At 34.7% G+C, this 12,309-nt stretch overlaps 1 protein-coding gene and 1 long non-coding RNA gene across 6 annotated transcripts in view; one reads left to right on the forward strand and one right to left on the reverse strand.

The window, feature by feature from the left end:
* Positions 1 to 6,662: 6,662 nt before the first annotated feature.
* Positions 6,663 to 7,665, forward strand: LOC105118097 (uncharacterized). Its single transcript, XR_840886.1, has 2 exons — positions 6,663 to 7,098; positions 7,243 to 7,665. It is a non-coding gene; the product is annotated as an uncharacterized LOC105118097 (long non-coding RNA).
* A 518-nt stretch (positions 7,666 to 8,183) lies between these two features.
* The window catches only part of RGLG4 (Ca(2)-dependent phospholipid-binding protein (Copine) family), a 7,245-nt gene continuing 3,119 nt past the window's right edge, over positions 8,184 to 12,309 (reverse strand). For all 5 annotated transcript variants that reach the window (XM_011015991.1, XM_011015970.1, XM_011015998.1 and 2 more), the window contains exons 3-12: positions 11,494 to 11,578; positions 11,092 to 11,232; positions 10,894 to 11,007; positions 10,634 to 10,731; positions 10,449 to 10,528; positions 9,508 to 9,613; positions 9,227 to 9,354; positions 8,779 to 8,902; positions 8,620 to 8,676; positions 8,184 to 8,538 (exon numbers count right to left, since the gene is read on the reverse strand). In XM_011015991.1, coding sequence (XP_011014293.1) covers positions 8,455 to 8,538; positions 8,620 to 8,676; positions 8,779 to 8,902; positions 9,227 to 9,354; positions 9,508 to 9,613; positions 10,449 to 10,528; positions 10,634 to 10,731; positions 10,894 to 11,007; positions 11,092 to 11,232; positions 11,494 to 11,578 — 1,017 coding nt within the window. In that variant the 3' untranslated portion in view covers positions 8,184 to 8,454. The remainder of the gene's footprint in view (positions 8,539 to 8,619; positions 8,677 to 8,778; positions 8,903 to 9,226; positions 9,355 to 9,507; positions 9,614 to 10,448; positions 10,529 to 10,633; positions 10,732 to 10,893; positions 11,008 to 11,091; positions 11,233 to 11,493; positions 11,579 to 12,309) is intronic.

The following is a 12,309-nucleotide window of genomic DNA, read 5'->3' on the forward strand; positions in this document are numbered from 1 at the left end:
CAAACTAACAAGAATCAGAGGACCCCGCGAGAGGATGCGTGGGCCAACTAAACCGCCCATAGCCTACAACACGCAATACTAGGCCTCCTCCCCTTTCTTATTTTAATAAACAGTACTGTGTGTAATAATCACATTATTGTATAATATATAGAAAGTTCTTTATTGGAGGGAGTATTAATTGTTTATTATGTGTAGAATAATAGTATAATGATGTTAGTTATCGTTGTTAATGTGTGTTTATAATTGATATATTAGTTTTGCAATCTCGCCCTTGTACACTTGTCGTGCTGCCATGCAAAGGCGACCTGGCTAGATAAAAAGAGAGGCCTAGCACTCAGTCTGTAGCTCAAGAGAATCTGATCGGGAATAGGATGATCATGTGCCATTTACCAAAAAGCAACGTGATGAACAACTCATGTTCTCTGCTGCCTTGGCCACATACAGTGTAGTTCCTGTAAGTTTCTTGAAGTATTCATTTCTTTATTTATTCTTATTGAATCAATGATTTGTTTAATAGTAATCTTAAATCTCGTGAGTGGTGCAGCCGGAAACTGAGAGAGATTCAGCCGTGAAATCTCTCTCTCTCTCTCAAAAAAAAAAAAAAACAGGGAACCGTCGATGAAGATATTTCAGAACTGATGATGGGATTCCACTGGCCTTGTGTCGAAAATCAACATCTGGATTTGTAGTATAGCATGCTTGGTAGCATACGAATTAACTAATTTAATGTTTAATGACATCTTTTAATGTCGTTGATTTATTGCACATTTTTATATTATCAATTTAATAAATATTTGTTTAGGGCTGAATAGTCAATATTAATTTTTTTTTCAAAACTATCACATTTTGGATAAATATCGTTCCTCATTTTGACTTGACTGTTAGTATTAAAAAAATTGCAGGAAAGTTGTTTCTTTTTGGAAAGTGAATTCCGAAAAAGTGAATTTCAGGGAAAGTGAATTCCAAAACACAAGAAAGTTTGGAAAGTGATTTCCGAGAAATCACTTTCCGCAAAACAAACACAAGAAAGTTTGAAAAGTGTTTTCTCGAAAACCACTTTCCAGAAAACAAACACAGCTAAAAAGGAAAACACTTTCCTGAAAATTAAGCAAATTTTTTTTTTTTACTAAAAAATATTTTTGTTGACCAGAAAGTGTTTTTCGTTGACTGGAAAGTGTTTTCCATTGACTGAAAAGTGTTTTTTGTTAACCGAAAAATGTTTTTCGTTGACCAACTTTTCTAATAACAAACAAACACAGGAAAGTTTGGAAAGTAGTTTCCCTGAAACTGTTTTCCGGGAAACAAACATAACCTTAGTATTAAAAAACAACCTTTAAAAAAAATCATTTTTTTGATATTTTAAACTAACTTTCTTATACATGCCAAGGAGAATTTAATTCGCTTTCATAAATAATGACAAAGCTTGTTGAAGTCAGAAAGTATTTTTTATATTTTTTAAATGCCCTGAAAAATTCAGAAAGTATTTTTCAAAATTAACCTATTTTAAACTTTTGATAGGTGTTATGTATTTATCATGCAAATATCTTGAGAATCCTATTAAGATTAAACAGGTAAGTTCATATTATTTTTTTCGCTCCACTCTTTTTTATCAATATTTATTGTTCAAGAAAAAAAATTAAAAATGCTTCTTGACCTCCAAAATTTTTAAAATTATTTTTTTATAGCATATTCAATTTTCATTAACATGTGTGAAAAAACTTTACCTTGAAATATCAACAAAATGAATTTTTCAAAAGGATTTTCTATATTAATGATAACGGTACTTAGATCAAACACAAAGACAATAATTGATCAGATTCCAAATGAACAAATTCAAACTTGAAAAAAATCTTTCTGATTCTCGAAGAATGAGGGGCAAAGTTTCCTGTTGATGCTTTTAGGACCTAGCAGCTTCTTAGTCTGAGAAGATTAGCGGAATTTTGTCGTTTTCTGGACCTCAAGTATGATAGTTACAAAATAAAATTATCAAAGTGATAATACAATCCTCGATGTGACATATCCAATAGTGAAGGGGCCAGAGAAATGTAATGATCCAATTAAAGGTGGAAATACAGTCTCAAAAATAGGAGTCATGCCATTTAAGAAACAAATAAGGTGAATCGTTGAAAACAGGATAACGCAAGAGACAAATTGTAGAGATAAAACATAATTTACGATGATGCAAGGTATGTCTTTGGTGCAAAATAAGCCTTAACTTGAAAGATATAATTAAAATATTTCAACATTAATTTAGGTCCAAAATGTATACTTTCATGGAGATTGAGGTGTCGTCCCATAATTCTCAATCAATATTATACTTTTAGATTTCATTTTAAAATATTTAAAACTGTAATGAAATGAATGGTTATGATATTTAATAATTTATCTTTTAAAAAAACGTAGGAGTGCTACATAAGAAAAGGTCACGAAAGATTAGTGCTAATGTACAAGAATCGATTCTTAAAAGATGGCATTACTCTTGTTGAAAGGCAAAGGTATATTTGTGTGTGTGTGTGTGTGTGTAATTAATAATGAATTCAGTACACTTGTAGTTAAAAATACGACTGATATCCAAGCTTTTCTTCATGCATCCTGATTAATAACAACTGTTGATGATGATCAAAATTAGAAATAATGACAAGCCTGTATATTTTGCGTTATGGCCCAAAGGGAAATGGGTGGAGCGAAAAGTCTTTCCCAAATGAGAGAGCTAGGAATCTATCCCTAATTAATTAACAAGTAAATGTCTAAAATTATCACCTGAAATCTCTACGTTCACGTCAAACTGTCAAAGTGGGGGGAAAGTAGGCTAGTTGGTAAAGTGTCTAATGCAAAAATCATCTCCGAAAACAGCAAGCATATTGATATACAGGATCAAATTTGATTCAGATCAAGAACAAGATTAAAATAAAGCGAAGGAATTGAAAGATTCAATATTTTGGGAAAAGGGAGTAAATCAAAGATGTCAAGCCGGCGAAACCATCGTCGATCTTTGTCTGGAATGCGTAAAATAGCACAGATTTGGATTATCAAGGTGGGGAAGACACGATTCGACCTGTGAGCGTTCTTTTAAATTTCTAAATTTTACTTTCGTTGGTCCACATGTGGGTGCATGCCTTCAGTTTAACGTAAGCAATGTGGGAATTTTATGGGCCATAAGATGGGCCCATATGTAAATTCTCTGGCCTTCTTTTATACCCGGATAGAAAGGAACGCTTTTATCATTCAACAGTTGGTGACTTGAAGGGGGCCCATAATAGAAAATCTACCTGGCACACCGTCACAGCCTGGAGCCCTAGACTCTCTTTTTCTTTTTGTTATTTTTCGCTTTCTTTTCCTGCCATCCAAACTACTTGTCCTTTACTGTTCTATTCTGTTTCTATTCACCTCCCGCTTTGATTCCTTTCCTTTCCTTAAAATATCATTTCCAGACAAGTAAAGACATCCTCCCAACTTTAATGATTACAGACCCAAAATCTTTGACTGCTGTCTAATCTCTCTCTTTTCTCTCAAACTCCACCGCAATATCATCGATCGATGTACGCCTGTGGTTCTAATTATTTCCCCCATTGATGCAGAAGCATGATCGATCAAAATACATAGCGCAAGGGTTTGATTTGCATGCACACACACACACACTCACTCTTGGCTCCACAGCTTATCATTTTAAGCACGGCAATACTATATATAATCGGCAAGCTAGTTTTGATCGGCGCCATGAAAAAGGTCTTCCGACCGTGAAATCGAAATATACATGATCAGTAAATTATAGCATGCACGCAAGCTAACTAAGATGACCAAACCCAAATGTCTCTCTGGTTTAATTTGAAGTCCAGCACACCGGATAATAATTAAAACACAACGAGCCGGAGAAAACCGGTAGTTTTTATTATAAAAACGTAAGCTACTAACTTTGATGAGAGTTCCTTTTCTCTTGTGTGGACAGGTCCATATGGTTCTTACGCTCAAAGGTGGATATAATTTGAATTAATTTTTGTGCGACCCAGTTAGATTGAGAAAGAGAGAGATGTAGGGTTTCAAGGGTCCTTTGCCAAAAGATCCTTTTGCATTCTTTACCAGCCACACTCCACAATATTCATCACGTATTATAACATAGATATAGTAGCTAGCTTCACTTAATTAAGAACCTTATCAACCTTGTATGTGAATTAACATGCATGAACAAGAAGCTTTTGATTGGCATAAAAGAGATTCCGAATTCTTCTTTTTCACCAATGGGATTGCAAAAATATGGTAGCTAGCTAGACGCTCCTACATGTAAGAGAAAAGGAAAAAGCAACTTGATCCACCAACTTCTAACCAGAAGTTGCAGTACCCACATTTTGATTCTCATAAACAGTTACGTAGGTTGCCATATACCACATGGGTTCGATTCATTCTTTATTAGTATAGTTGTCTTTCTTTATTTTAGTTGTTTTTTCCTTTCTCAAGAGTGATAGACAGTAGTGTTATCATGTTAAATGGACTCTAAAGTCCGGAAACCTTTCACACGATCGATCTAGATCTAATTAAGTACCCGAGTTTTTAGATTTATTAACAAAATTTTATCGACATCCTCATGAATAGAAATAATATATCAGAAAAACTTTTATCATTAATTTATGGTATATCAATAAAAAATTTATAGATACATTTATTAAGGGTAAAGCATGTAAAAAAAAACTTTACTTGTTTTATTGTGTCGGTATTTCCATCGCTCATCATACAAAAAAAAAAATTATATATCATTCAATCAATGAATTTGATATGTAACCTTCAGACCGTATATTATTATGTCAGTGATTAAATAATAATAATAATAATATTTAACGTAATTATTTTTCAACATTTTATAATAAACCGACAAATTATGTCCATCGGTAACCCTGTCAGTAATGATTTAAAAATATATATTTTTAAAAAATCTATTAAACAGAAACAATAAAAATAAAAAAATATATAAAATTCAAGTATTTATTACAAATTTAAATATTTATAAATTCAAATACAATTAATCTAAAATAGTGACGTTGAAGGAGGAGGAGATCCATGTCTCAGGTGCCTGTTATAGGTCGTCATCTTATGACTCGTGATTGTCAGAAACAGTGCTAAAAGAACCAATAGTGATTTTGTTCATACAACATGTTACTGACTATTGTCTAGATATCTATATAAATTAAAGGATAAGGTATCGTAAATTATTCATGTTTTAAAAAAATCAACAGAATCTTTCTTTTATTAAAGACTATCTAAAATTTTTAAAACTAAAAATACAAAATAACTTAAATTAGATTGTTACAAACTAGTTGATTTTATTTCAATTTATGTCAATAAAATATTTTCAATTATGTTGATTTAACTAGATTTTCAATGCTAAAACCATTTGTGAAATGATCATAGGAGGTTAGTATGAACACATTAAAGGATATGTGGTATTAATATTTCACATTAAAAACTATTCATTTATCATAACTATTATCTTTGCTATTTTTATTTTTTTAATTTATAATGGTTGTTATCTTGTTTATTTTTTATTATTTTTATTTTTCATGAAATTAAAAATTGTTTGTTAACACCAACAAATAAATTAGCTAAGCATATTAATAAGAGAAAATAAAAAAATTCCAACAATCGTTGTATTTGTTGTATTTTATAGGCCCGTCGGTATTTTCATCAGTGCAAAATAGTTTTTATTGCCAAATTATTTATGTATTCCTTGTGTATTCATCCTATAAATAATTAAAATTACAGTAGCACACAAAAAATAATAACAAAAATTCTTTGTGTAATAATAAATATCACCTAAAATAAATATTTTCTTGTGATTTAATAATAAATAAATGTTATTTCCATTATATTAAAATTAATTTTATTCAAAAATATTATTTTATAGTTTATAGCATTACACATATATGTTGTATAAATTAATCTAAATTGCTTTTTTTAATTTTAGTATCATAATATCCATTATAATCTTTTATGTTGATTTCATCATTATAATCTTCATCAACTTTATTAATTTTACTAATGGGATATTTCCATGGATGTGTCATTTATATTTATTAATTTTCTATTACCAAGTGAAATAAAGCAGATAGTTAAGAGATCACGGATCGATGCCCGGATGCGATGTATTGGTGGATTGTAACAGTAGAGAGATGGCAGTTAGCGATCCATAAAGAATAAAGAGAAAGGGGTTCCAAGATGTCGGCTCTAAATCTAGCTTCCATTTTAGTTTGTGCAATCAAAGGGCAAATGTTCAGATTCTTCTTCCATTACACGTATACAACTATACGAGGTGTCGCTTTCATGGTGTAGCTGCTGGGTTTCCTACAGTTCCTGAGGGCACGAATGTCATTTGGACATTAATTTCTAATTTTCCTATAGTTTTCAATATACTGGGTTAGCCTAAAAGTGATAAAAATCCAACAATTCTGGCCCATAAGTTAGGTGAGATGTTTGCTGCCCATTATACCGTGCCCAAAAATACCAAGAAAAATCTAGAGAAAATACGGGCCCAAACTAAATCACGCTTCTGGGCCTATGGGCCTGAAAGCCACTCTCCCTCACATTCGCGACATTATGCGGTGTCGTTCCAGGTGTGATTGGGTATTTCGCGACTCCGTCAGAACGCCCGTCCCGATTCCCTTGGACTCACGTTACATATATATCTTGAATCACCGTTGATTTTCTCTATAAAAACGTTGGATCTGCGGATTTTTGGGCATGCCCTACTGTTTGTGATTATTGACATATTTTAATTCCTGATTCTTTTGTTAACTTGGTTATTTTAAGAATCTGACTTCGACTCTGATGCTATATTTACAAGTAGTTTAGCATCGAATGCTAGAAAATAATATATGAAAAGTATGTTAATCAGAAGAATGGAAGGGGGGTAAAGCTTATGAGGGATACCTCAATAAGCATAGAGTTGCAAACTAGTAACTGGATACTTTTCATCTTGGTTAAGCTTCCAGATTTCAATACATGGCAGATGGATTTCACAAGTAAGCCGCTTCTAACTGAAGTCATCTTCTGGTAATCACAGGAATGAAAGTGCATGGTAGTGACCTCAGAGTAACTGCTTTAGATACTGAGGTTAGTTCCTCTTTAATTTCTGTCTCATATCCTAGAGTTAAGATTGCCCCAGAATCTTGGGTCATGGTTAATAATTATCACCTTTTTCATCTTCAAATGGAAGTACATGTTGACAAATTTTGTTTGCTCGAATTTCTCAATCAGATGATGGGTAAAGTTAATCGAGAGAGACTGGCAGAATGAATACCTTGGCGAGCTGCAGCGGAAAGAAGATACAAACGATCGCTATGTAGCTGCTCTAAGAGGCGAGACAGAAACCATATGTAAGGATTCAGTCAATACCCAAGCGGAATAACATTGAAGCGGACAAGGAGCTGAAACTTGATAACGATCAAGGGAAGCAGATTAGTTGATGGTTCTTGCTGATGTGATCCTTTCCATATTTGGTATATTAATGTCATAGCAGCACAAGAAATGCAAAATGGTCCCTTTTCGTCTTGTTACGCAACAGCTTGTAGCCTGTGTTTTATTTGGAATATTTCTGCTTTGGTATGGGTTTTTTCATACCCACTGGGAATGACAACAATGTATTTCATATTATAATGTTTCTGATTTGCTTTTGGTTTTGCATCTTGAACCCAAAATGCCTCTCAGCTATTTGCAGTTTCTTGGTAGTTCATGGAAAAGATGATGTTAGTGCCTAAGCTTGATTCCATGCCTGGCAAACGAGGCTTGGGAAGAAGTGACATGTTTTATGCACAAGTGTATCATTTATAAGTTTTTATCGCTGGATACCATAGTTTAAGCAGACAGGTATGATAATAGGAATCCTCGTAATCGCATCAGAACGAAAAGCAAGTCATTGATGAATTTCTCACATTGCTTAATTCAAGTCCTGTTAATTTTAAAGTTCAATGATGGCAGGGAAGTTGATTGAGACAGAAATTCATACAACTTCGGGCTAAAAGCATCTGGGCATATTCTTAACTTCGGGTCAATTTTGCTAATGAGCAGCTGTTTCCCTTTTGAAAAGCCCTTGCAACCCCTTTAATTTGCAGATGATCAGTGTAACCCGGGGGCTAACTGCAGTGCTGGAGTCGAGGAGGAGGTTAAAGCCGTGCAGGGGCGGCTTTTGACTTGGCGAATCGCTTCCCAAAGCCGTAAATTATATTCTAAATTACTTAGAGATGAAGTGATTCCACAAGCTAAATTTTGCAGCACAGCAAATATATACATCATTCTTAACCGTACAAAGAAGTTCTGCATCAACTTTAGAAACAGAACAAGATACAGAGCGAAGAAATCTGACTCTGCCTTAACAGTCAAACACACGCTCATGCGCACGCACAAACACGCACTAAAAAGAAAGCAAGAGAACCACGTACAGTTCAAGATACAATCCCCTTGATCCAGTTGTTAAGCAAACAGCCTGATACGGCTGGTGATTGGCCGGCGGCATATAGGGCAACTGGATACTCTTGATCCACAATCTCTACAAGTCTACAACCAAGCAACGGTATTAGTAACGTAACAAAAAGGTTAAGAAAAAACAAAGATGGCAATGTTTAGGTGGCAGCTCACCATGTGCCCACAGGCGAAGGCCAAGTCCTTTCCATTAGTCAGACAAATAGGGCATGCCTATAATCAAATTGAAAGATTGAAAAACACATATTTCAAAGTTATAAATTATAGACTATATTCCAGACAAAAAGACAGCATTACACGAGATTATTTTCAAACCTGGGTTCTTTCATCCAAGACCGGAGAAGAAACATGGGTTGGTTCACGACCTAGCACCGGACGACGAGAATACGGAACTGGAGGAGGGCGTGGTACGATTTTCTTTGCTTGTCCCGTAGAACGTCTTTTCTCCAAAGGCCATTTAAATATATGAGACAACACGTAAAAGCAAATGGATGGTATGCAGAACAAAGTGGCCAGTGCATTAGGAATTCTGGGAAACGTAAAAATGGAAATCCTTCCATTGCTGTTTTCTCATTGAAATTGAAAGGACAAGCCAACCAATTTTTTCCATACCCAGATTCAGAGCTAAGACGTGCTGACCAGTTTTAGAATTGGCTCCCCTGCTGAAGGCCTTTATTTTGAAATTTTCAAAAAGTTTTCAAATGCTGGCAATGCTGTTGTGCTAAAAAAATGGAGCAGTGAATAAACACGTTTATCAACCTACCCGATAATACCAAACTCAACAGCTGCTTTATACTGGAGGGGAATCTCCATCAGAGCAGCTAGAGCAAAAGCTGTTTCTTTCTCGGAGATGGTTGCATTTTTTGACATAATTGCAGTGAAATTAACGAACTGCACACAATTCAAAAACATGTTGATAGAGTCTAGAACGTATATTAAATTAAATCAGAATGTTGGATGGCATTCGAACTTAAAACGTATATTAAATTGGATCAGAATGTTGGATGGCATTCGAACTTAACATTCATTTTGCTATCACTATACCTGAAAATTGTCAAATTCACGTGCTGGGATTTTGTCATCAAATCTCTTCATGTCTTCCCAAGGCCCATCCCCAACTCCAACAAGAATTATCGAAAGTGGGTATGCACTGTTTAAGAATATTATAAGGTTACACATTGTGATTGCTTTTCATAAAAGAAATGGCAACACATTTCAGAATAAAAACCACTCCATTTTCTGGCATTGTTAGAATCCGATGATGAAAATCATTAGATTCAACTTTACATCCACTTACTGTTGATACAGGCTGACTGGCATGTTAGGGAACACAAAACAGGTAAACTCAGTTGCAATAAAGTTATGAATAACTGACTGTGGAGGAGAACATGAAGCAATCATTCTGCATCCTGGATGTTCTGTGTGGACTTTTGAGTGTTTTTCACATGCAAATGCAATATCGAGCTGGCATGACACAAACAAATAACTGGATAACAATCTGGTTATGACGCAAGATATTCTGTATACTTACTAGGATCTAAAAGTAGATTGTTAACCCCGTATGATTCATTTGATAGTTTACAAGTGAATGGGATCACCTCTCAATAAATAAAGACAGCCATCAGGTGACCACCTTCTTTTTATGCAACTGCTGAAGTCATGTACATCTATCTAGGCAAGTCATGTAACAATAGCAGGTCAAGTATAGTAGTCTGTAAAGTGGAATGTCATGGCCATTCTAGTGGCAATGAAAAGTAAGTTTATCAAGCAGCTGCTAATGATTAGCAACCCTTTTCCATAACCAGCATAACACCAAATGTAAATGGGCTGGCACCCAAAGCGCTCTAAGAAAGTGATAGTTCTAATAAGAACCTAAGTTTGTCATTTTAATTAGATGAAAGTTATAGTATGACACTAGGTTATATTTTCTATGAATGTTAGTCTAAGCAAGTTTAAATGATTTGCATTTATCTGCAAGGCTCGACCTTGCATCGACAATTGCCTTGATTGTTTGCTCCTCTTGTGGACTCATTTCTCCATCGCCTGTATCCACACTTCTTGTGACCTTCACAGAAAAAGAGGTTATTACTTTGATTACATATGCATCCATCCATACAGAATCAAACATATGCAAGCATGCAGAAAAGGAGAGAGGGTTTTGAATTCAGACCTGGCCATCTGCAATGATGAGCAATACATGATATTGGCCTTTACTTTTTTCCACAATGTCAATTGCAGCCTCAATCACCGGTCCGTACGAAGTCGGCCCTTAAACCAAAACATATATCGGTGAAGATTTTTGTGGCTCCTCGAGAAATAAGTAAAACACAAGAATCTTTGTAGAAGTAGTGTTCAACCATGGGTCTAATTAAGAAAACCAAGGAATTGATAAAGGACCAAATTCCAACATCAACTAAGCAAGGAACAAACCTGAAAGTCGCAAGTTTGGAACAATCTTTTTGTAGCATGCCAAGACTTCTTCAAAACCATGGCAAGGTGAATGATCACTGTGAAAGCTAAACACCTCTTGATCATGAGTGGTGGCTGTATAGATAAAAAGAAATATCAATTCAACAGATGAGTTATAAGGTGCAAAACTAGAAACAACATTGCTTCCACTGAACCTACCATCACCAAAGCCAAAACAAGGAATTAAGTTGTCTTCATCAAAAGGAGCCATCGTCTTTCCAATAATAGAGATGGCTTTCTCATATGGATTAGGTGTGTCTCCGATGGCATGAAGGCTACGATTGTTGAACGAGACTTTGCCTTCAAAATGAAAATCAACAATTGACATCCATGAGAGACAAACCAATTCAAAGGAACAGAAAACACGAGGTTATAATTGAACCATTCTGCTATATTATTAGATTGCCGCCCCCTTAGGTTTCTAAAGATTGGTTTTTCAACCCTGAATACTTAATTTTAACTTCATGGAAGTCTCAAAGTCCAAATTCCTGAATAACTGATAAAGTAAAACACAAATTTTATGGTACAAATCGAAGATGTGATTACTTCACTTGCACTTACCTGTCCATTCATTGCTTTTAGTGAAATCAATTCCAACAATGAGATTCGATGATTCCAGTCCAGCTTCCCTCAAGGCTGTCGTAACCTGAAAGAGAGAGAGGGGGGGGTGAGCCTGTTATTAGTAGACTGCGAGAATTCAACCAAGTAGCCATTATTATTCCTATACTGAAGCAACAAACTTCTGTTAGTGAAATTACGTACATTGCTAGCAAATGATTTCGATGCATAATCAACAAACACTTCAAAGCAATACCTAGCGTTAACAATTTAATGCTATAACACATGATGAGCGTTTGCAGAAGATTTACAAAAGCTCTGCGTATTTGAAGTTGCAACTTGCACCTTACCCTTGAACTAGTGACTCGACTAATGGATTTTTAAAATTAAGGTACATTGGTCAAATTAAAGAATAAAATCTGAAATATAAATTTCAGACAAAATACAAGGACAATGTTAATTTTCATCACAATAAATATTTTTTTTATTTCAAAAGCGTTTTTAAAAAATAAAAATAAAAATCCTTTGTTTTTTTTTTTTTCAGATCATTTTGATTAAAAACAATAGTGATATTATTAGCGGTGACCGGCGGGATTGAAGCATTGCAGTGACGCAAAATCAAACTATCGGAAAACAGAGTGATAATAACAGTAGCGTATGTAATCAATGCTGGCCTAGATCATCAACGTTTATCAAACGCCGAGCGTCGCGTTAACACTGAACAGTCGACGAAAGCACAGCTGGGTCCCGAAACCCAGTAGAGTTGACTCGGTCATTCGCTTTTGTTAATCAGAAGAGCGGGCGTCCACGGGGAACCCG

This window comes from Populus euphratica, unplaced genomic scaffold, assembly GCF_000495115.2.
Source record: "Populus euphratica unplaced genomic scaffold, PopEup_1.0 scaffold5.1, whole genome shotgun sequence".
NCBI classification, from domain to species: domain Eukaryota; kingdom Viridiplantae; phylum Streptophyta; class Magnoliopsida; order Malpighiales; family Salicaceae; genus Populus; species Populus euphratica.